This window comes from Zalophus californianus, chromosome 8, assembly GCF_009762305.2.
Source record: "Zalophus californianus isolate mZalCal1 chromosome 8, mZalCal1.pri.v2, whole genome shotgun sequence".
Taxonomy (NCBI): Eukaryota; Metazoa; Chordata; class Mammalia; order Carnivora; family Otariidae; genus Zalophus; species Zalophus californianus.
The window spans coordinates 2,589,619-2,612,133 of NC_045602.1; the positions used below are offsets into that span (position 1 = coordinate 2,589,619).

Here is a 22,515-nt window from a genome sequence, read left to right on the forward strand (position 1 = left end):
ACACTCCGGTTTGTCCTGCGGCGGCCCCTTCCTCCACGTGCCACCTCGCTGCTCCCTGCAGTCTCTCTGTCCCGTCAAGGACCTTCCGCTCTGCCCGCCCCGCCTGCCGCGGTGATGCCGAGTGCCGCGTCCTCTCACTGTGGACAGCTCCTGGGTCGCACGCCTGTCTGTGGGGGGAACCCAGGGCGAGGTGGCTGCCACACCTGGGGGGGGTCCCCGAGCCCACATCACCGCACCTGTTCAGGCAGCTGTGGCTGGGCGAGGTGGGGCTGCTGAGCTCCCAAGGGCCCAGTAGGGCAGGAACCCTGCTTCCCGCTGGAGGATAGGATTGCAGGCCCTGCAGGCTCACTGGGAAGGGGAGGCTAGTGTTTCGCAGACACCTGCTTGACTCAGCCAGCCAGGGCACGCGTCCCTCGTGGTCCTGGGCCACAGGCAGTGGGTTCTCCCGGTTGCTTCTGGAGGTGCTCCCGCTTGGACACAGCGTCATGGGGGTTGTTGCGGGGCCCAGAGCCTCTCTGCCCCTCTCTCCAGCAGCTGCAAAAATGATCATATGTAGAGTCTTGTCCTCAACTTCTTCCAACCCATGTTTTCATTTGAGGCTCTGTGGCCTTGAGTTGTGTGAGTTCTGGCAACACCCCTGAGCCTCCTGTCCTTCTGGCACATTCTCTGGGTGATTCCCTCTGGGTGGGCAGAGTCCCTTCCTTGGATGTCCCTAAGCCATTTTCCATAAATGCTCTGGAGCAGGGCTTCCTCCCTTTTGGGAAGTGCTGGGCCTGGATGGATCTGTGGTCCCAAATCCTGCCTTCTGCCTCAGGCCCTCCTTCACATCTTGGACAAACTCACTTCCTTCACTTCCGGGGCCAGTGAAGATGCAGCAGGAGCTGCTGATATGGGGCCTGCTGCCCGCCCAGTGGAGAGAGCTCCTCCAGCACCGGCTGCTGGAAAGGGGGGGGGACCCTTGTGATTTGGGTAGCTCCCCCCCACTGTCCACTGCTCCATCCAGACCACCTGCGAGAGCTTGCCCAGCGCGCCCTGTGCTGTGGGTCTCACGGGCTCTCCTGGGGGTGGGGGCGGTGCTTCCTCCCGGCCCCCCGGCTGCTGGGGGCTTCCAGCGGGCACTTCCCTTGCCCTTTGCCTCCACAGCTAATTGCTCTGCCTCCCCTTCTCCCCGCTCTTTTTTTTTTTTTTTCATGCTCTGTTTAAAAGACAACATATTACATTTCAGCTAAGGTAGAAAATTTTGGACAAGAAAAAAATATCTGTATGTATAAGATGAGGTTATTTCGATGAAATTCATGCTGTGAGGTCCTGCACATTTGGTGGGGTGAGCTACAAAGGTGGCCCGAGTCCTCACATCGGTGGCCAGAGGAAGACACGGGCACTTACATCAGTGGTTCTCCAACGTATTCGTGCCTTGTGAAGCAGTGCAAGTGTAATAGCATGGGGGGCTCGGGGACATCACGGACCACCTCCTCTTAGGGCTTTGCAGGGCGCCATGACCATGGGACTCAGAATCCATCAACTGCTTAGACTCACAAACTGTCCCTGGCATTGAGGCCTGAGGGGCATTGAGGCCGGAGGGGTAGTTGTCCCGGGTCCTCGGGGAGGGGCCCTGCTAGTGACTGGCCCTTTATGGCAAGTCCTGACAGGTGTGCGGGGGGCGTGGCGTGCCACAGGCCTGCCATGCCCGTTTCTTTATACACCGGACGCCATGCAAGATCTTGGGCCGCTGGGGCAGGTGCACTCACTTCCGTCTTGAGGACTCCGGAACCTCACGTGAGATGTGGTACTTGGAAGGCCCTTGATCAATTGAAAAAGACCTTGAAATTCAGTATCTTTGAATATCTTTGAGATACGTGCTGAGGGTCCCGGGGGTACGCACACCTGCCTCGCTCCAGGTGGTAGAGGACAGGTCTGCGGCCAAGGCTGTGGCCGCGCCAGGCTGGGCTCCCTGCAGTCTGCTGACCACAAGGCTCGGCTCCACCGATGGCTCTCAGACTGTGTGCACAGGAACGAGCTGGGCTCTCGTGAAGACGCAGCTTGGGTCCTGAGGGCGGCAGCGATGCAGGCGTCCACCGGTAGGCGCCCGAAGCGCTGTTCCCGCGATCCTGCCCCCGGGCCTGCGCTGCAGGGGTGCTGTGAGCCTTCCTGAGCATCCCACACCCTCGCCTGGTGGCTCCACCAAATGCGGCTGCGTCCAAGCGGGTGGGGCTGCCGGGGGGACTGGCTCTTTGGCTGATGTGTCGTGTGTGCCGGGGGGTCTCGGGTCAGCCCACGGAGCAGCCCCCTGCCAGGGAACTTGAACAAGAGAAAGTGCGGGCAGGCTGATGGATGCCTTTTCTGAAATAACAGACAGGCTGAAGGGTCTGCAGAAACCTCCTGCTGTCCTTTGTCCTTTATTGAGGTAAGACTACTTTCCACATTTCTAGCCTGCGCGTCTCTGTGGCGACCTCACAGAGATGACTTCGCTGACAGCCTGCTACGTGCGTCACCTCAGGCTTCAAGGCTCCTCGTCCCCAGACGCGCTGCTGAGACAAGATTAGGAAGGCCCCTGGGCCACTTGTCTTAGAAACTGGGGACTCTCCTGGCATACGGAGGTGGAGGGCGACCCTACGTCAGTGACAGGCTTTCTGGGCTCTGCAACGTGCACATTACCCTTCGTTAAAAATCGCTGGGGAAGCTGAATTCTGAGTGCTCTTTTTGCCCCATCTCCACTTCAAAGGACTGTGTGAGATCTTCATTAAAATTAATAAGAATTACCTGCCTGCTGTGAGCTGCTCCCGTTCCTCCGTTCCTCATGTGTGTCTAGAGGACAGACGTGCTCTCGCACACTTCTCATTAGTGGGATGGGAGGAGGGGAGCATCACATCAGCTCCCAGCTCCCTCGGGAGCCTCTGCCAGAAGCTCTTCAAACCGAAGGGGACAGGACCTAAGTGTGTCTGGTGCATTTCCAATCGTCTCCCACAACCAAGGGAGGGAAATTTGTTTGCTTTTTGCAAAAAGCTTCTTGTCATTTGGAGGGGCAAGAAGGCCTTCCTGGAAGCAGGAAGAAGGCGGTAGGGCTCTTGTTCTGATCCATGCTCCTCTGAGAGCCTCTGGGTTTATAACTATGATACTTTTCTGCCCAAGGGCTATTTCCCAAGAAATGTCTGCCAGTAAAAATAAGTCAGCTACCCAAACCACCTGGGACTGCTGTAGAGAACGTGCTGACAGTCTCAGGGGATTTTAATGGTTCTCACCTTTTCTTCCCCAACACACCCAAGAGATAAACATTCCTACTTGGAGCAATGGCCATTCCAGTGATAGGTCAGTGTGTAGGGGTTATGTATGGCAGGGGCGAGCGTGCGGGGGGCTGGGTGGAGGGGCCTGGTGTGCCCTGGTGGTCTGGGCTCAAACCCAGCTGATGCTTACCAGCTTTACAACCTTGGGGGGCATGAGGATAAAGGGTACGTTTGTACACGCGCACGTGTGTATGGGGTGTGTGTGCTTGTAGCTAGTTGTGTATGTGTGTACGAGTGTTTGGATGGGTGCAGGTATGTTTGCACATGTGTATGCACACGGGGGCATGTGTTTATAGATGCATGTGGGTCAGCATGTATGGGTGTGTGCACGCATGAGTGTAGAATGTATATATATGTGCATGTGCGTGTGTGTGTGTGTGTGTGTGTGTGTGTGTGTACACTGCCCAGCACCAGCGAACGGTGGCTCTGCTCGGCCTGCTCGGCCTGCTCGGCCAGAGCGGGTGTGCTGTGGGGTGGGGGCGTGCACGCAGCGGGGAGGGGTCTCTGACCGCCCTTCCGGCCCGGCCCTTCCCCACACGGGCCCTCCTGGCGTGTGGTATGACCAGGTCTTGTCGTGTCTCAGGGCCTGCAGGGCCAGAGGAGGAGGCCATTGTTAGAGGGAGAGGGACAGTCTGGGGGCAGGTAAGGTGGGGCTGCCTGGCAGGTGTCCCCGCTCCCCATTGGCCAAGTGTCCTCAGCCTCCGCGACACGGCCCCGGGGTGGGGTGGGGGGGTTTGTCTTCCCACAAGCCTGCAGCGTGCGTTCGGCCTGGCTCCTGAAGATGCAGCCTTCCTGCTGGGACTGGTCTATGCAGAACGTCCCTGGTGCCAGGAGCACGGCCACTGCTCCCCGGCCGCAGTGCGGGTTTGGAGCCCTGGATGCAGAACAGAGGCCTCGGTCTGGGTGAAACTCACATTACCAGGTGCTCGGCGACCCAGGGGCTGACCACCACTCTGATGCCTCCCGACAGACAAGGATGCTGAGGCCCAGAGCAGGTGGTAACGTGTCCAGGGTTGCACGGGCAGAGGACTGGGACCGGGGTCTCGTCTGCCTGACTGCGGAGTCCGTGCTCTGGGTCACGGAACAATAGTCTTCCCTTGCGTGCTGTGTGACTTGAGGTGGGCCACTTGGCCTCTCTGAACTCGTTTCTCTCATGGGGCCGAGAAAGTGTCCTAGCCTGCTAGGGCTGCCGTAATAAATCCCACAGACGGGGCTGCTTAAACACCGGTGTTTACTCTCTCGGGGTTCTGGAGGCTGCTGAGGCCGGGGTGCCGACGGGGCGGGCTCCTGGTCGGGGCTCAGTGACCGCCTCTGTCACCCTGCTCCGTGAGGCCTCCGGTTTTCCTCAGCGCCCCAGGCCGCGTCGCATGCTTCTCCAAGGGTGGGAGCTGACTCCACCATGGCCCGAAAGCCACTTGCTCTCACGTCATCCTCAGGTTATAACTTATTCACGACAGCAGGATGTGTGCTGGACTCTTAGGGCATCCCTCCACTGACAAAATGACCCGGTAATTAATCGTTCTGTGGGGGTGGGGAAGGCATTTTACCAGGTACACTTCTGAGGGCCGGTGTCTCGGTCCAGCGCTCTCCTCCGGCTGTGTGCTTGGGCCGCAGGAGCAGTCTGGGCGGGAGAAGAAGGGGCAGGTCTCGTTTTGAGTTTCTCTCTGCCGGGGCTTCAGGGAGAAGAGCTCCCCCCCACCTTTCTAGGGGGGGTCTTCCTGGCAGACAGCAGACCTTTCGTTCATGTGATGGGTCCACACTCACAGCCAGTGTGTGCGCTAATGTGGCGCCCAGACTCCTCTGGAGTGTTTGGGTTTTGGAGTGGGAAGGCACATTCCTTTATTCTCCGGGCTCTGGCAAACCTGCCCTTGTCTTGTGGGAATTCAGGGGGGCGTCCCGTGTGTTGGAAATAATCCTCCCATCTGGTCAGTGCAGGTGCGAGTCCCTGGGTGTCTCTGGGCCTCTGTCTTCCCATCTGAAGCTTGGGTTCGCTTGGGCAGTCTGCACCGAGGCCTCCTGCTCGGGGCACTGTCTTCGTCGGAGCACCATATGGAGCAAGTGTTTACTCACTTGGTCTGAGCTTCCCCATGAGGATGGGATACAGAATGTCCCAGCCGACCGCTGCTGACCGCTGAGTGAAAACAATAGAAAGACCTCAAGTTTTGGGGAGACATGAAAACTAGAAAGGCATAAACAATGACGTCCTCTTGACATTTATCCTGCGGTTCTGCCCAACTTTTCCAGCACTCGTGACCCATTCCAGACCCCAGGAAGGGGGCACCCTCCAGAGTTAAGGAACAGAGGGCGCATTGTGGAGCTGGGGTAAACCAGCTCTGCGTCTCTCCGGCACGCCGAATCAGAGCCACTGGGCGCAGGGGGCAGAGCCATGTTCTAACCACTGGGTCTGTCTCAAGATGGCTGGTGTGGAAGGGACCCCAGAGGCGTTCCAGACCGCAGCTTAGAGACAGCGGATGGGCTGGGTGGCGGCCGACCCCACTGGCCCCGGGCGCTGAGCACCTGCTCCTCCTTCAGCGTGAAGTAACGCCCCTTCATCACCCTCAGAGTGGCCGGTAGCGTTTCCTCCGCTACGGGGTGTTTTGGGCATGTTTCCCTACAGGCCAACACTTAGCAGTGACGGCAGGGCCGTCTGGGGCAGGGCTACCGGCGGTGAGTGTGTGACGGGCTGTGCGCTGGGCTGGGGGGTTGATTGAAGCCGTTCTTGTTAGCTGTCCCTCTGGCTGTCCTGCTGGCTCACCAGGAAGGTTAAGGAGGCTGAGCCTGTTCTGGGGACCTGGTGGCAGGAAGAACAGGCGGGAGCGTGGAGCAGGTTGGCAGTGACTCAGGGTCCTCTGGCCGCGGAGCGGGGCAGGGCTGGCTCCTGCTGGTGAGGAAGGAGATGGGGGCAGGGGCGCAGATACCCAGTTTGCAGCGCTGCCCCCACGGACCCCTGGACCTACGTCGGTGCAGTCGGGGCTTTGCAGGGGCTGCCTCCCACATGGGGCGCCACCTCCACACCCGCCATTCCTCGCTTGCTGCCGCTGACTCTGCCCCTCTGGGACGCCCCCCCCAGGTCCCCATGACCATGTAGCCAGAGGTCTGTGCCTGTCCTCATTCGAGGCTTCTCTGCAGTGTTCAGCTGCTGACCCCGCTCCGGCCAGGGCCTCCCGCTTGTCCCTGTCTCACCTGTCTCACAGCACAGCTCCGACCCCGCGGGCGCCCCCTCCTCCAACGCCCCACGGGGTCCCTGGGGCCTGCCCCTCCTGCGGGGCGACATCATCGTTACCGCTCACCTGCTGGTCTGGGGCCCCTCGCAGACCCGGCCCTGCGGGACACGGGCACAGCCGCTTCCTGCTCCTCTCCCCGCCCTGCGTGCCCAGGCTCTCCCTGCCATCACCTGTTCCTAAAGCCCCCACCCCCCCGACACCCCTCCTGTGCACTTGGCTCCAGCTCTCGTCTGTTCCCTGGCCGGGTGTCCTTGCCCCCTTCCAGCCCCTCTGCGTGTCAGCCGATGCGCATCAAGCAGGAATCCTGTCTCGTCACTCTCTTCTAACTCCCCCGCTGGAGGTTTGTGTGCCCCCCCCCGGATGCCCTCCTCTGCCCCCCACTGGCCAGGGCTTCCTCACAGCACCTCTCCTGTTACAACACACCTGTTACAGGTGTCTGATCGCTCCCCGTGCCCGCGCCGGTCTAAGTCCTGCCGCCCTGTGTCCCCGGCACACGCACGGCTCGCCGCTGTCACGGCTGGGCCAGCCTGGCCTTGGCCTCCCCGGGGCCCCTGCTACCGTGGCACCAGGAAAGGGGCTCTGGGCCTCAGATCAGCAGGACACAGCTCTGTCCTGGTCCTGCCATACACCGGGCACTTGACCTGGACCAGCGGCTCAGGTCCTCGGGGCCTTGAATGTGCAGGGAATCACTTCTGTAGCCCAGTAAGAGAGTGGACGTGAGGGTGCTTCGTGAATCAGTCTGTGGGACTGTGTTACGGCGCTGTGTGTCCATGTCAGCCCGAGCTGACTTTTGTCTTCTGTCCTCTGACCTCTATCCTTAATTTAGGGAATGTCGCAAAGCTGAGCGTTCCCGGCTGGGAAGTTCTCAGGTTCAAGGCGTGAGTCGGTGTCAGAGCAGGACAAAGTCTTAATCCGTATGCAGTCCACTGTCCTTCCTGTCATCTCTCTCCTGCAGAGTTGCTCGGCTGAATTTCATTTAGTTTCAGATTATTAAATTAAGTCTGATTGCATGTTTCCTTTACCAAGCGTTCTCTGTGTATGTGACGCTTGCTGGCTTGGTTTGCAGTCTGCGGCAAGCAAAGGAGGGACGCCAGGCATGCAAGTGCACTCTGGGGGAGAACAGCCCCTCTGCCAGCGTGATCTGTGCTGCGGCTGGGTGCGGACCGCCCTTCTGGGTCTTAGTGCACTGGTCAGCGGGGACGGTCCTGTGGGTCACGCGTGAGGACAGTCACTGGGCCGGCCTGCAGCGACGGGCAGCATGGAGGCGAGGGGGCAGCCCGGTGGTGACGCTCTGAGCCGCGCCGGAGGGACTGACGGGAGGTGTGTCACCAGGCCCTGCTGGAGAACCAGTCTTCCTAGGAAGCGTGTGACGAAGCATTCCCAGGGCCGTACTCTCCCTCCTCCTCCTTCCCCTCCCCTCCAGCTTCCCGGGAGAGGAGCGGCGCTCTGGCACCGCGCCCACCTCCCCCGGCGGGCATCCCAGCTTCCCGGGAGAGGAGCCCACGTGCCCGTTGACAGAGTGTGGCCTGCTTGACTTGGTCTAGGGCTGGGATGGAGGACAGACAGCCTCTCTCTACTGGTGTAACTGCAGAGCAGGAGGGGCCTGGGCTGAGGGCGGGGCAAGGGACGTACCGGTGGTCTCCTCCGTTCTGCAGTGCGTGCGGCTTTTAGGGGAGGTGTGTTCTCCGCTGGGAAATCTATCAACAAGGGACCTGTGAAGAGCCTTCTGGGGTCAATCACATATGTGACCTGGGAGAGAGTAAAGATGAGTGTTACACCCTTCCTGTCTCCTCCGGTGTGTGTGCGAGCGTGTGCAAGCATGTGCGCGTGTGTGATGCTGAACAGGAGGTATACTGAATCACCTGTGCACCAACCAACTTTGATCTTGTTGTTTTTTCAGGAGACATGGGTGACAAAGGACAGAAGGGCAGTGTGGGTCGCCATGGAAAAATTGGTCCCATTGGTTCTAAAGGTATTTGTGACGTACGTCTTGCCCCATTCCCTCCCAGGCTCCTGGCGCGGGCGCTCGAGAATGATTGCAGATTGGCCAGTCCTGCCTGGTGGCTGTGCTTATTTCTGTGTGGTTGACACATGGTAAAAGTGGTCCCAGGGTCTGCATTTGGGATCAGTCAGAGTTACCTCCTGGCTGTGTGCCCACGAGGGTGGGGCAAGCGCTCCCCGTACTGCAGGATTCACAGGGCACCCCAGTGGAGAACCGGGGACTGGTTACTTAGGCAAGAACTTTCACTTCCATAATCAGCTTAATGAAACACTGAGCCCCATTTGAGTAACGGGAGGACCGTTCTCTAGAAACACTGTCTGTCCCCCTCCAGCTTCGGTGACTTTTTGAAACTGTGGGTGGCTCTCCATAAGAACAGGACCCAGGAAGGTAACAGCCTGGGTGAGAGCAGCCCTCTAGTGACAAGACGCCTGCCCTTGCCTGGGTCCGTCTCGGGAGCTCGTCTGACCGCGTAACCCTGCAGGGGTGGGCGGGCCAGGGACACTGCTGAGCCTGTGTAGCAGGGAGGCGGCTCGGGGTGGTGGTCTGCCCAAGGCTGGTGCTGGAGTTCTTCTGCCTCAGTAACCTGCCGGCGTGTTTGAGCCGTGAGCGGGTTTGGGTGGTTTGTTCTGATGGGTGGCCACGCACCTCCCCCTGGCCGCAGCTCATCCCTGGCAGGAAGGGGTCCTCGGCAGAAGCGTGATGGACACTGGCCAGCCCAGCATCTCTCCTGCAAACCCGTGGGAAGCACCTGCTGGGATGGCCCTCACTCGAGAGCACGTGCATATGCGTGGTATGAAGAGGGGCCGCTGTGCTCCACAAAAGCTTTGAGAAAGTGTGGGAAAATAGTCATAACATGAAGCTTGCCATTTTAACTATTTTCAAGTGTACAAGTTAGTGGCATTAAGTACGTTTGCAGCATTGAGCAGCCAACTCATTTCCAAACTATTTTCATTCCCCCGAGAGGAAGTCTGTCCTGGTGAGGCGGGGTCTCCTGGTCCCTCCCTCAGCCGTGGTCACCCCTTGTCTAATTCCCGTCTCCACGAATCGGCGTATTCTAGGTCATTCACGGATGTCTGACTTATTTCACTTGGCGGCACGTGTTCCAGGCTCATCTCCTTCCTTCTTAAGGCTGAATCGTGGCTACACCACATTTTATTCATTCGCGCATCTGTTGGTAGAGATTCGGGTTGTTGCCCCTTTTAGCTGTTGAGGAGAGTGCAATGCATGTTGGCCTCCAGGTAGGGACATGTGTGCCTCTCGTGTGCTCCGTGTGCTCTGGGCAAGTGTCAGTGGCTCACCGAGGGCCAGTGTGTCAGCAAGCCCCTAATTTGGTTACTTTGCCTGACCTGTTTCCGGGGAAACAAGCTTGCCTGACCAAGCCCCGAGGCCGATGAGGGAGTCACAGGGATGGTGTGGACGGAACCGCAGGCTCTGTCCCTCCCCGCGCCGATGGCGGGCAGCGGAATCCAGAGGGAGAAGCGCTACTCCTTCCCCATCCCACGCCGCTGGCTGGGATGCTCAGGCTGACTCGGGGGCAGAAAGATTGAGCGGCAGGAATATTCATGTGCGTTTAATAGATTTGTTGTCTAAACTTAGAGCGGCCAGAAAGCATCGTTGGCACGACTGTGTCCAACCCCTTTGGTTTACCAGCTGGGAGGCCGGTGCAGCAGGGCGGCTGCGTGGCGTGTCCTGTCTACGGGGGGCCGCGTCTCAGGCCAGGCAGGAGCCCAGGTGTTGCGCTGGGGGGAGGCTGTCCCCAGGTCCACCCCCGTGCCAGCATCACCGTTTCCCTGCCGTCAGGAGGGCGAGAACTGGAGTCAGATTTAGCTGTTACTGACCCAGGGGGTTAAGGGTTCATGACAGGGTATCTACAGACTGTTCTATGACACATCTGGGATTTTTCAGACCCGACTTAAAGAAGGGTCATCAGGTCATCTCTCAGATGTCGTGATAGGCGTCTATTCCACATCACATCGATAGAGCCCGAAGAGTTAATTATCTGTAGAACACAAGTCCCTGTGTTCACAGCAAAGAGGGGATCTGCAGGAAACCCTAGGACATTGCACAGGGAAGAAATAACATTGTGAGCCTTGGCGATTTTAACCTCTCCTGATGTGTCCCACCTCTGCTTGACCTTGCTTTGACCTTGCTCTCCCTTTTCAGGTGAAAAAGGAGATTCTGGTGACATAGGACCCCCTGGCCCTAATGGAGAACCAGGTATGGCATAGAGGGTGCAAGGGCTTTTAAAACGTGTTAAAAATTGCACTTTCTCCCGGTTTTATTGAGAGGTAATTGACGTACATGACTGGAAAGGTTTAAGGTGTACAGCACAATGGTTTGATTTACAGATGCTGTGAAACGATCACCGCCATAGGTTCAGCTAACACCCGTCTTCTCCTATAGACACAACAAAAAGAAAAGAAAGAAGAGAAAAGGAAAAAAAAAATTATCCTTGCAATGAGAACTCCAAGGACTTGCTCTCTTACCAGCTTCTCTGTGTGTCCTGCAGAGGGTTAGCTGCGGTCCTCAGGTTGTGCATCGCATCCCTGGTGGGCGTTTACCTCTGCACCTGCTGACCCCCTTCCTCCTGCTCCCTTCCCCTGCTACACATGGAAATGAGATTGTGCGGAGTTTGCCCTTCTCTGCCTGACGCGCTTCACCTAGCAGTAATGCCTTCAGGGTCCATCCATGTTGCCACAAATGACAGGGTTTCCTGGGGCTCCTGCATGGCTCAGTGCATTAAGTGTCTGCCTTTGGCTCAGGTCATGATCTCAGGGTCCTGGGATCGAGCCCCGTGTCGGGCTCCTTGATCGGCGGGGAGCCTGCTTCTCCCTCTGCCTGCCGCTCCCCCTGCTAGTGCTCTCTCTCTCTCTGGTTCTCTTGTGCCCTCTCTCTCAAATGAATAAATAAAATCTTAAAACAAATGACAGGTTTTCCTAATTGCTCACAGCTGAATAGTACTCCATTGTGTACACATGTCACAACTCCTCAATCCATTCCTCCGTGATGGACACGTAGGTTGTCGGCTGGGTTTTGTTCCTCTCTGTAACAGTCTTGAAGTGCTTGCATTTCTTACGAAGCTTTTAACGTAGAAGAGCCGAGCGGGAGGCATCACACTCTGTGATTTCAAGTTATACCATAAATTGACAGGACTCGAACCAGTGCAACACTGGCATAAAGACAGTCCCACAGACCATGGGGGCAGAACCAAGAGCCCGGAAATAAACCCAGGCACATACGGTCAACTAATATTTAATAAGGGAGCCAAGAACAGTCAATGGAGAAAAGACAACCTCTTCAATAAGTGGTGCTGGGAAAACAGGACAGTCACACAGAAAAGAATGAAACTGGACCCCCATCTGACACTGCTTACAAAAATTAACTAGAAATGGACTAAAGACTTAAAGGTAGGATGTAAGACCCATGAAACTCCTATAAGAAAACAGGAATGAAGCTCCCTGATGTGGGTCTCGGTCGTGCGTTTTTGGATATGACACCTAAAGCACAAACAATAGAAAGAAAAGTAAGCAGGTGGGACCACATCAAACTAAAAAAGCTTCTGCACAGCAGAGGAAACCACCAACAGAGTGAAAAAATATTGGCAAACCATTCATTTGATAAGGGATGGATCCAAAACCTGTAAGGAGCTCATACAACTCAATAGCAAAACAAACAACCTAATTAAAAAATGAGCAAAGTACCTGAATAGACATTTTTCTAAGGAAGACATATGAAAGGTCAACAGGTAAACAAAAGGACACTCGACATCTCTAGTCATCAGGGAAATGCAAATCAAAACCACAATGAGATGTCACCTCACACCTGTCAGAATGGCTGTTACCAAAAGACAAGAGCTAACAGGTGTTGTCGGGGATGCGGAGAAAGGGGAACTGTCCTACACTGTTGGTGGGAATGCAAGCTGGTGCAACCACTCTGGAAAACAGTATGGAGCCTCCTCCAACAGTTGAAAATAGAGCTACCCTACGATCCAGCGATCCCACTTCTGGGAATATATCCAAAGGAAACAAACACTGACTCAAAGAGATACCTGCACCCCCGTGTTCATAGCAGCACTATTTAGAATAATTAAGACATGGGGAAAATTGCACTTGAGAAAAAAGTGTAAATCATGAAATAAAACCGCAGGGGTCTGGAAAACAGTGTGTACGGCTGGCATCTTCTTTCCTTGTGTGTCACACCCTCTTGTAGACTATGTCAATATTCCATTTCCTTCTACCTGAGTATTCTCACGTCCTTCTTGGGACTGTAGTGCTTGCCGACTTCAAGGATTGGCTCAGATATACGTGTCCGCAAGCACGCATTCCTCATTTCTGAGTACCTCCCCTTCCTCTGACCACCAGACTTCTCGGGAAGCACGTCTGCACTTTCTCGTTCTGGAGCTCCTTGTAGCTGGCTCCCTGCAGCCTGACGCCCGAGAAGGTCACCCGGGACCCAGCCGCTCAGTGGCGTGGCCAGCTTCCTGGTGCTGGTGACAGTGACCTCTCGGCCCACTGTCCTGCGGCCGTGACCCCCCTGTCCGTGGAGCTCGTCTGCTGCCTTTCGTCCTCCGCGTGGCTCCCCCAGCTCCATGTCCGCCTCAGTGCCCCCGTAGTCTGGCTCCACCCGTCCCCTTGCCCGGCGCATGTCCACCATGTCCTGCTGCCCATGTTGGTCCAAACCACCCCCTGGTTCATGTGGCCTTTCCCACGCGGGTGTTGTCCTCTGTCCCACGCTACCCACATTGTCCCACACTGTTCCACGCTGCCCTGCTGTCCTTCACGGTCCCGTGAGTCTGCACAGCTGTCCTGTGTCCTGTCCCTGCACCAGCACCTCGTTCAGGCTCTCGTGACCTGTCCGTGGGCTTGCCGTCAGGCCCTGGGGGCATGGGTGGGGGGATCCTGGAGCTGAACGGGCTCCCCCGTGGTTGGGCCCTGACCGTCCCTTCAGACCGCCGTGTGCGTGGGCACGTTCCGGCATCCACTGTGCTGAATCAGCCTGTCTTTCTCTGTCTCACACATACTGTGTCTCCATTTGCTGACATTCATCCTGAGTGTGACATTCAGAGAGAAGCCCTCGAGAGAGCTCGGAGCTTGGAAACTGGGGAAGAAAGACATGTCTGAGTCAAAAGCCCTTGTCTGAAGGGCTCCGTCAGTACTGTGGAGAGGACGAATGTGGTCACGGGACGGATGGCAGTGCCTCCCACCGTCACCTTGGACACGGCCGGTCCTGCAGGGAGGAGGACCCGGTGGTGTGTGGGGCCGGCCGGGAGGCCAGGGGACAGTTTGAAAGGACACGGAGGAGCAAGCCCACCACTTGTCACTGCAGAGAGCAATCCAGAAAGCCTGGACAGCCTCAGGGGGCGTGGACGCAACACTGGTCTCAGATGAACTCCACTGCAGCAGCGCTGTGAGAGGGACCCTCATGCTGCGGGGCCCCCCACTGTCCTCAGATGTTCTGGCTTCTCTGCGTCCGCACGTCACTGCCCCGAGCCCCGTCGTCCTCCGGGATGCTGCCACGACTCCGCCCTCCACCCCGTCTCCCCTGCACCTCCCCTCTTCCTTCCCACCCACCCAGAGCCCTATTTGAAAACGGGTCGGTCCTGGGGCTGCCCTGTTGACCTCCCTCCGCTGCTTCTCCTTCCCTTCGGGATGAAGCCCGGAATCCGTGTCCCAGCCTTGAAGGCCCGCGGGGTCCACTTGCCGGCTAGGCTTTCTGTCTGGGTGGGGGGTTGCTTTCTGGAGTGCCGTCCCGGGGGCATCTTCTGACGCGGGGGCCCCGTCTCCACAGGCATCCCGTGTGAGTGCAGCCAGCTGAGGAAGGCCATCGGTGAGATGGACAACCAGGTCACCCAGCTGACGACGGAGCTAAAATTCATAAAGAATGGTACGTTCTCAGGGTTTCCCTGTCCACCCCCCCCCACCCCCGAGACAGAGGGGCTCTGCTGGCGTGGTGGCACCCGCTGTCGGGGGCCTCGCGTGGGTGCCGCGCCCCGCGCGGGATTACAGAAACGCGAGTGCTCACTTCCCAGCACTGCCCTCCCCCCCCCGCAGCTGTCGCCGGCGTGCGCGAGACGGACAGTAAGATCTACCTGCTGGTGAAGGAGGAGAAGAGGTACGTGGACGCGCAGCTGTCTTGCCAGGGCCGCGGGGGCACGCTGGGCATGCCCAAGGACGAGGCCGCCAACGGCCTGATGGCCGCCTACATCGCGCAGGCCGGCCTGGCCCGCGTCTTCATCGGCATCAATGACCTGGAGAGGGAGGGCACGTTCGTGTACTCGGACCGCTCCCCCATGCAGACCTTCAACAAGTGGCGCAGCGGCGAGCCCAACAACGCCTATGACGAGGAGGACTGCGTGGAGATGGTGGCCTCGGGCGGCTGGAACGACGTGGCCTGCCACGTCACCATGCACTTCCTGTGCGAGTTCGACAAGGAGCACGTGTGAGGCGGGCGGGCCCTCCGGGGTGACCGGCCCGCTGTGCCCCGGGCCGTCCCTGCCACCCGTGTCGGCCGCGTTCCTGGGCCGCGGACAGCGGCGGCGGGGCGCTCGGGAGGAGAGACAGCGTTTCCGGGCGTGACTGCTGAGGAAGCCAAGTTTTACCAGTTGTACGGTAGCCACATGCTCATTAGGGAATTCTTAGTCAGAGTCTCGCTTGCCTTTGTCCAAACTATAGAATAAAAGCTTGAAATGTGACCGTAGTCGAGTACAAACAATGGTAGCGGGGGCTTCAGTGACTATCTCCCTTTTAATTTCTGCGTGAGAAGAACCCACGTCACTTTGGCCAATGCTTCAGTAAATTACATTAAAATGCATGTTCCTTTTCACTGTTGTGTAAGTAGAGGCATTGTGCTTGGGGCAGGCGCAGATTGCCGGAGTGTCTTGTGACAACAACCTTAAGGATCTCACGGTTCCCGTGGATCTGGACTTTCTTTGGGGTTCAGCTGGACCCCCTTCTGCACTAGTGACCACCAGTGGTGGTTGTGGGCGGGGCCCGGCTCCGTGCCACAGGGGCCTCTCCACGGGGCAGCTCACGACATGGCGGCTGTGTCGGAGCCGAGAGCCACACCTGACCTGGGAAGTGGGGCACCGTCCCGTCACAAAGGCGTTCTGTTCACGAGGGGTGACCCACCGGGTCCCGCGCACACTCAGGGAGGGGACGACGTGACAGGCTGCGGACACCGGGAGGCAAGTCTGGAAGCTGCCGCCATATCCCCTGTGGTCCTTTTCCTTTCTGTGCATCAGATTCCCCAGTACAAACCAAACTTCTTCTTGTTCCAAGGAATACAGCACATAGGCACATGCAAAAGCAATCCAGCTGGGGTTGTGGGGGCAGGAAGGGAGCTGTTGGGGGCAGTTCTTCAGGGGCTGCTCATGTTGTTCATGTCTCGTGGGTGAGGCCCTGGATGCTCGAGGTTCTGGGCCATGTTTTTAAGGATGTTGTGTAGCTGATGGCCGTGGACGATGATACTGTCTCTCCCCAGGTTACCCCTCTGAACAAAGGGACAGGTCTGCTCAGAGCCTCCGAGAGCAATGGGCAGGCACGGTCACCGTCTGGCAGGGGAAGGTGATGACGCCTTCCAGGGGGAGAGGCAGCACGCTTCCCGCCTACTGCCTACTCCAGAGGGCTTGGGTTCCTTAAGTTCGAGGGTCTTATCCTGGAACCCACGTGCTGCACACACACAGGTGTTCCCTGGTCCTCTTCACGTGCCCTGTGGGGACTGGAGCTCAGGTTGGGCAGGATGCCCTGCCAGAGCCCCACTGCCGCCCATGGGGGCAGGAATCTGTGGGGCGGCCTGGCACTCCCCAAGCACGGCCCAGGGGTCCGCCCCTCACCACACAGACGCCTCCCTTGCGCCCAGGGGCAGATCTGGTCTGTGGGGGCTTGTGGCTGTGGTTGGGCAGCGCCCGGCAGGAAGGGCCTGGAGCCGAGCGTGCGCCGTCTCGCGGCCATCGCCTCCGCCCCTGCGAAGTCTTCCCAGCACCCCGCACAGAGCCCCTGCTCCTTCAGTCTGAGGTGGGACAGGCATGCACCTGCCTTCCCGTGGGCTCTTCTGGCTCGTGTGCAGCCTGGGGGAGCCTGGCCCCCTCGGGGCCTCCCTTCCCTCACTTGGACGCGAAGGGGGCGGAGGGCAACACCTCTGTGCTCTCATGTGGCCTCCAACTCTGGAGACGTTGCGGGGAGCTCAGCCGGTCCAGCCCCTCCTGTCGCCTCCTGCACTCAGCTGTCCTCTGAGGAGACACACCGGCCTTTGTGCTCACGCTCTTCTCCAGGGCCAGAATCCTTTCAAAGCCAATCTGATAGGATATCGACAACTGGGCACAAAGGCCGACCATTGCCCCTGATTTAATCCCCGACTTCTCAAGAAGGGGCCTGTTGTGCAGACGGCAGAGTCTGATCCGCAAAGTAGCGGGGAGGCGGCCCGGTTGAGGAGAGAGCCGAGATTCATGAGGTGCCGCACTGAGGCGTGACCAAGGAGCTGGTGCACTTGTTTTCTTCAGAGCCCTCGGCGAAGCGTGGGCGGAGACGGATGAGGTGAGCCCAGCCTGGGGCTGCCGGCTGTCGGGGGGGGGGGGGGGGGGGGGGGGGGGGGGGGGGGGGGGGGGGGGGGGGGGGGGGGGGGGGGGGGGGGGGGGGGGGGGGGGGGGGGGGGGGGGGGGGGGGGGGGGGGGGGGGGGGGGGGGGGGGGGGGGGGGGGGGGGGGGGGGGGGGGGGGGGGGGGGGGGGGGGGGGGGGGGGGGGGGGGGGGGGGGGGGGGCGGATCCGCGGGTCCACACTGCCATCCAGCGGCGGCAGGAGGACCCGTGTCTGCAGCAAGGAACGTGGGGGGGAGTCAGCTCGACACAGATGCTGGGGGGAGTTCTTTAGGATGGTGTGTGTGCGTGTGCATGCATGTGTGTGTGCACGGGTGCATGCGTGTGTGTCTGGGGGAGGGGAGAGGAAGGGGGAGCAGTCAGAGGCAGAGGGGAGAATGCTGCAGAACAAAGGGCAGGCAGGCAGGCAGGGAGGGAAAGAAGGAGGGGCTCTGGCCCCCAGACCCAGGGGCTCCATGCCCTTCAGAAAACCCTCCGCCATGTGATTCCTCGTCCTCAGCCGGAGCGCGTCCCTAGGGCGGTGGTGGCCGTCTAGAGCGGACGAACAAAAGGCCAGTCAGGGGAAGGATTGGTGGTTCTGAGGTCAGAGAAGAGAAGCTCTAGGAAGGGGAAGGGATCAATCTCTGGTCTCAGCGTCCCTGCACAAAGCTCGGTCCAGGCCGGGGACAGGGAAGAAGACACGGGGGTGTTTCTGCGGGGCAGGCTGGGGCCCCTGACAGGTGTCGTGAGACTGTCCATCGTTCTTCTCCCCGGGGCAGCGTTGTGTCCTGTTCTGCCTCACTCAGACTTGAGCAGGCTCTTGCTGTCTGCCTATGCCTGCCGGCTACCGCTGGGGACTATTTGGACAGTGTGCCCACCTTGCTTCCAGAAAATCCGAGCCTGGCTAATTTAAGCAGAAAGGGGATTCGTTGAAAGGTAGTTGGGAGTTCATGGGAATTTTGGAAAGACTGGAGAGCCATCGGGGGCCATGTGGAAGGGAACAGAACCCATAAATCATGCTGCAGATGGGCCCGCTGGGTCCCTCTGCTCCTGGCAGCTGCTACGGCTCTTGCCATACAAGTTGGCTGTAGTCACTGTGTTGGTTCCTCACTGGCTCACCTCCAGAGTCTGGAGGGGCTGCTCTGTTTGGGTACGTAGTGCTCTGGGGCCATTTTGTGCATCTGCACAGGTTGTGCACTGCACAAATCCAGAAGCACCATTTCATAGAACTACCACACATGGCGGTGGTGTGTGTCTGTGCCCGAGCTATGAAGGAGGCTGGGAAAGCACACAGTTGTCAGTGTCTCTGGTGGGAGGAATATGGCTTTCCAAGGATGAGCATATACCAAACATACTGTATCAGTTAGTTTTTGCTGTGTACCCATTAACCGTGATTCTAGGGGTCAGCAATTCGGGCTGGGACCAGCTGCGTGGTTCTTCTGGTCACGGCTGGGCTCACGTGTCTCCCGGCACGTGCCGGAGCGGCTGAGGTGGCTGGCCTGGGGCGCCTCGGCTGGCCGGCTGTGATTCTCATCTTCAAGTGACTAGCCCAAGTGTGTTCACAAGGTGGCAGTTCCAAAAAGGAAGAGTGGGCACACACGGGCTCCTGAGGCCTACGCATTGAGCAGGGACAACATGGCTCTGTCCCCTCCTGTGGCTAAGTAAGTGCTAAGGTGAGTCCAGGTTCAAGGGCCACGCGTGGTGTGAGAAGCAAAGGGATGTGGAGGGTTGTGGCCACGTTTGCAACCTGCCACCCATGGAAAAAGGGCAGATGTGGCCAAAAATGAGTACAGAGGTCCATCCTGACAGGACGGTGGGAGCAGGAAGGACATTGCAGGTGGCCAGCACGGGGTGTGGCAAGTGTATACAGGAAGGAGGAGCCCCCGAGGGGACCAGCAAGCTGCAGGGCTGCATCTGTTCCTTTATCTCTGTCCCTGAAGGTGCAGCAGGCCCCGTGAGCGGGGGTGGGGCCCACCGCTCAAAAATCTCATCAAGGCCTGGGAGGAGGTTGGGGCACAAGGTGGGTTGCAAAGGCCGAAGTTTCTAGCATTGCCCCTGGGCTCACATGCCACAGGCTGCTCCTGGCGATGCTGTCCTGGCAACCCTGGCAGGCCATGCTGTGGGTGCTGAGCCCAGTCCCGGTGACCCCGAGGGCCAGCCCACCTGCTTTCATCCACTGACACCGACTGCGCGGAGGTGGCACCCCGAAGCGGGGCGAGCCCGTGTCTCCAGTCTCGCTGCCGCTGGGCCACCTTCATCCCCAACCTTTCTTGCCCTCATCATTCCCCATCAGGCTCCCTCGCCGGGATCAGCCATCCGCTGCTGTGTAACAAACGACCCTACAAGTCAGCAGCCCAGATGTTCTCCCGCATAGCTTCTGTGGCTCGTGGGAACGTGGGAGCGGCTGAGCTAGCTGGGGGGTTCTGGCCCCGGGCTCTTCTGGGGCTGCCGTCAAGGTGCCCGCGGCGGGCTCTCAACTCCAGCCTCCGGGTAAAGGGTCTGCTGTCGCCCCTCCCGCGGCCCTGACCGGCTCCTCTCTGGCTTGAGGCTCCGGGACCATCACTCTGCTTGCTCTCCTTCTCCTCCTCTCTCCACAGAGCCGCCTAGGAGCACGTGCACAATGGTGGAAGGGCTCGGTGTCCATGCCGCCGCAGGCGGCATTGAGCACATGAAATTTAATGAGACAGAGGACGTAAATTTTAAATTTCAGTTAACTTTTATTAAATTAATTTAAATTTTATTTTCATTTATTATTATTTTTTTATTTATTTGAGAGAGAAAGAGAGAGAGAGTACAGAGAGAGCACAAGCAGGGGGATCGGCAGAGGAGAGAGAGAGAGAAGCAGATTCCTCGCTGAGCAGGGAGTCTGACACGGGGCTCGAACCCAAGACTTCGAGATCATGACCTGAGCTGAAGGCAGACACTTTACTGACTGGGCCACTCAGGCGTCCCTTAACTTAAACTTTAGATATGATTTTAAGTAGCTCGTGGCTGGACTGTGGCTCGCAGAACCTTGTTCTCCAGGTGTGGTCCCGGACCTGCCGCCCAGCATCACCCTGCTGCGTGTAGAGGTCCAGACTCCCGGCGCCTCTCCGATCTGCAGTCAGAACCCGCGCGTTAGCAGGCTCTCCGGGGCTCGGATGCACATCAGACTTGGGGAGCTGGGCTCCAGGTGCGGACGGGTGGCTCAGGCAGCCTGAGCATCCCTTTCAACTGTTCTCCGTGCCGGGGCCTAGACTCGGGTCATGGGTGAAGGGTACATCAGGAAAGGTCACAGGGTCACTTCTGTTCATTTAATAAGGCACCACCTGTTATGGACAGAGGCACAGATGTGGCTTGTGTTCTTAGGAATTTCCTCTGGAAGGCTGGATAGACGTGTCAGCACGGACCTGAGGACGTGGCACCAGCCAGAGGCCGGGGAGGTCCCTGGAGGTGGTCTGCTTCCCATCCGGTCTGGTTTCATCAGGGAGAGCCGGGGTGCAGGAGGGGAGAGGGGCAGGACAAGCCTGGCGAAGAAACCAAGGGCAATGACAGACTCTGCCACACCACACTACCCGCCCTCCAGGCCTCCCAGGCCACATGCTCGGGGCCACCTGGACGCTCCGAGCTCCTGCTCCCATTCAGCTGCTCAGGACTCAAGGACCTTGGATAAATCTCCTACCTCCTGAGCCTCAGTTTCTCCATCTGTGGACCAGGACACGACCGCTCTGCAGGGTGGGGTGACGATGCCATCAGCTATGCACCACCCATGTTGGGGCCACTGCCCTGTTCCCGCCTCACCAAGAGCTCTTTCTCCAGACCGTGGGCTCCGAGGCAGGGGCCTGCGTCTGCCGTATGCCAGGAGGAGTAGCCCCTCTCATCAAGGTCCACGGAGTCCTTTAAATCATGTGAAAACTCGGGGTGCATCTGCATCTTCCTGGGGCTGAGCGTTCTTTCCCCAGAGGCTGTCTTCTCTAGAACCATTGCTGGGTGTGCAGAATAAATGCATTTCCCGGAGGCTCCTAGACACAGACTGGGTGTGACGGCTGGAGGTGAGGACTTCAGGCTCAGGCTGGTGGGGGTGGTGGGGGCTGGCTTTTGTGGGAGGGACCAGGCCCGGCTGTGGGCCCCCAACAAGGCTCTTGCAGAGACTCCCTTGGATTCTCCAGGGAGGGGCTGCTCCACCATCATCGAGCCGCCTCTCCCCACAGCCCTTGTGACATCACAGAGGCACGGCCAATCTCTGGAAAGTTCTGTATTGCTACGTGAGGCCCTTATACACTCTCTCCTGGCTGGCATGAGAGCACCATGGGACCTTGGCTGGCTTGTGGGGAGCAAGAAATCCAGTCCTAAACACTGAACTTCAGGTACCTGGGTGAGGTTGGGTGCTGTTTATACATAACTTCCTCTTTTAAAGCTGTCCTTGCCAAAAGAACGGGTAGTGGAGAGACTTGGAGCGCGATGAGCCTCTGACAGTGTTGCGAGGCAAGGACCGGGCCCAGTGGCATCTGTGGACTGCAGGGTGTGCGTGCGGCCGGCCTGATGCCGTTGGTATTTCCAGAGCCCATGGCCTGTGAGGTGCAGGGCTGGGCCCTGCTCTACCCCCCGACCCCAGCTCCCCTCCCCCCTCCTGTCCCTCCACACCACTCTGTGAGACATGTGACTTTGGTCTTCACCAAAACGCTGGCAGAGCTAGGCCTGGCGGTGAAATAAGCTTGTGTCCCACAGCAGAACCGCACTCAGAGCCAGGCCTGAGCGCGTGCGGCCGCTTACGGCTCTCCGGCCACACCAGTTGTTGCTTAAACTCCCTCTGGTTTTGTCCTGAACGTGAATCAACTTCTTTTGTCTCACAAAAACCTCATACTTTTGGCCGAAGTCTTCACTAGGAGTCCCCGCCGGTGACGGCAAGTCGCCGAGGGTCGCAGAGGGTCGCAGAGGGTCGGCTCCCATGATGGTGACTCCTGTGGGCACAGCCTGGCCTGCTAGTTGACCCTCCCGCACTCCTGCACTCGCCCTGGGCATCTTTTCTTATTTTAAGGCAAATCCCAAAGGGAACAATAAAGCATAAACGGTGCTTGAGTGTATGCAATCTCAAGATTATACTTTTTCCATCAGAAGGACAATGATTGCCCCCCGCACTGGGATAACCACCTTCAGGCTCCTCATTGCTGACAAATCCGATGCGATTTGCGGTGAGAGCTTTGGCACATTCACGGCTTGCGCCTTTCAGAGGGGATCTTCTTTCCTTGCAAAGAATTACTGAAGAATTCATTTAAACATACAGACTTGGAAGTAAATGCCACAGGGGGTGTGATCGGAGGTGGCCTTTGGGTGAGGGAGGGTCAGGTCCGGTGGGCGCCCTCCCTCCCTCCACAGAGACCTTGGTTATGCCGCGGACAGGAACGGCAGGACACATTTGACTGCAGGGGAGACGAGCAGAGTGTGGTGAGCCCACTGCAC

General features: G+C 58.5%; 2 protein-coding genes across 10 annotated transcripts in view; both read left to right on the plus strand.

The window, feature by feature from the left end:
• COLEC11 (collectin subfamily member 11) overlaps positions 1-15,311 on the plus strand; it is a 30,888-nt gene extending 15,577 nt beyond the window's left edge. For 3 of the 9 annotated variants that reach the window (XM_027622241.2, XM_027622242.2, XM_027622245.2), the window contains 4 exons: positions 8,406-8,477; positions 10,671-10,724; positions 14,295-14,390; positions 14,558-15,311. In XM_027622241.2, coding sequence (XP_027478042.1) covers positions 8,406-8,477; positions 10,671-10,724; positions 14,295-14,390; positions 14,558-14,949 — 614 coding nt within the window. In that variant the 3' untranslated portion in view covers positions 14,950-15,311. Of the gene's footprint in view, positions 1-2,376; positions 2,405-5,846; positions 5,949-7,644; positions 7,826-7,974; positions 8,301-8,405; positions 8,478-10,670; positions 10,725-14,294; positions 14,391-14,557 lie in introns of those variants that run through there. The other 6 variants (XM_027622249.2, XM_027622243.2, XM_027622247.2 and 3 more) reach the window with 6 other exon arrangements.
• A 6,013-nt stretch (positions 15,312-21,324) lies between these two features.
• ALLC (allantoicase) overlaps positions 21,325-22,515 on the plus strand; it is a 34,229-nt gene continuing 33,038 nt past the window's right edge. Inside the window, 1 exon segment of the mRNA XM_035728925.1 lies at positions 21,325-21,422. The gene's annotated coding sequence lies outside the window, so the exon portion shown is untranslated.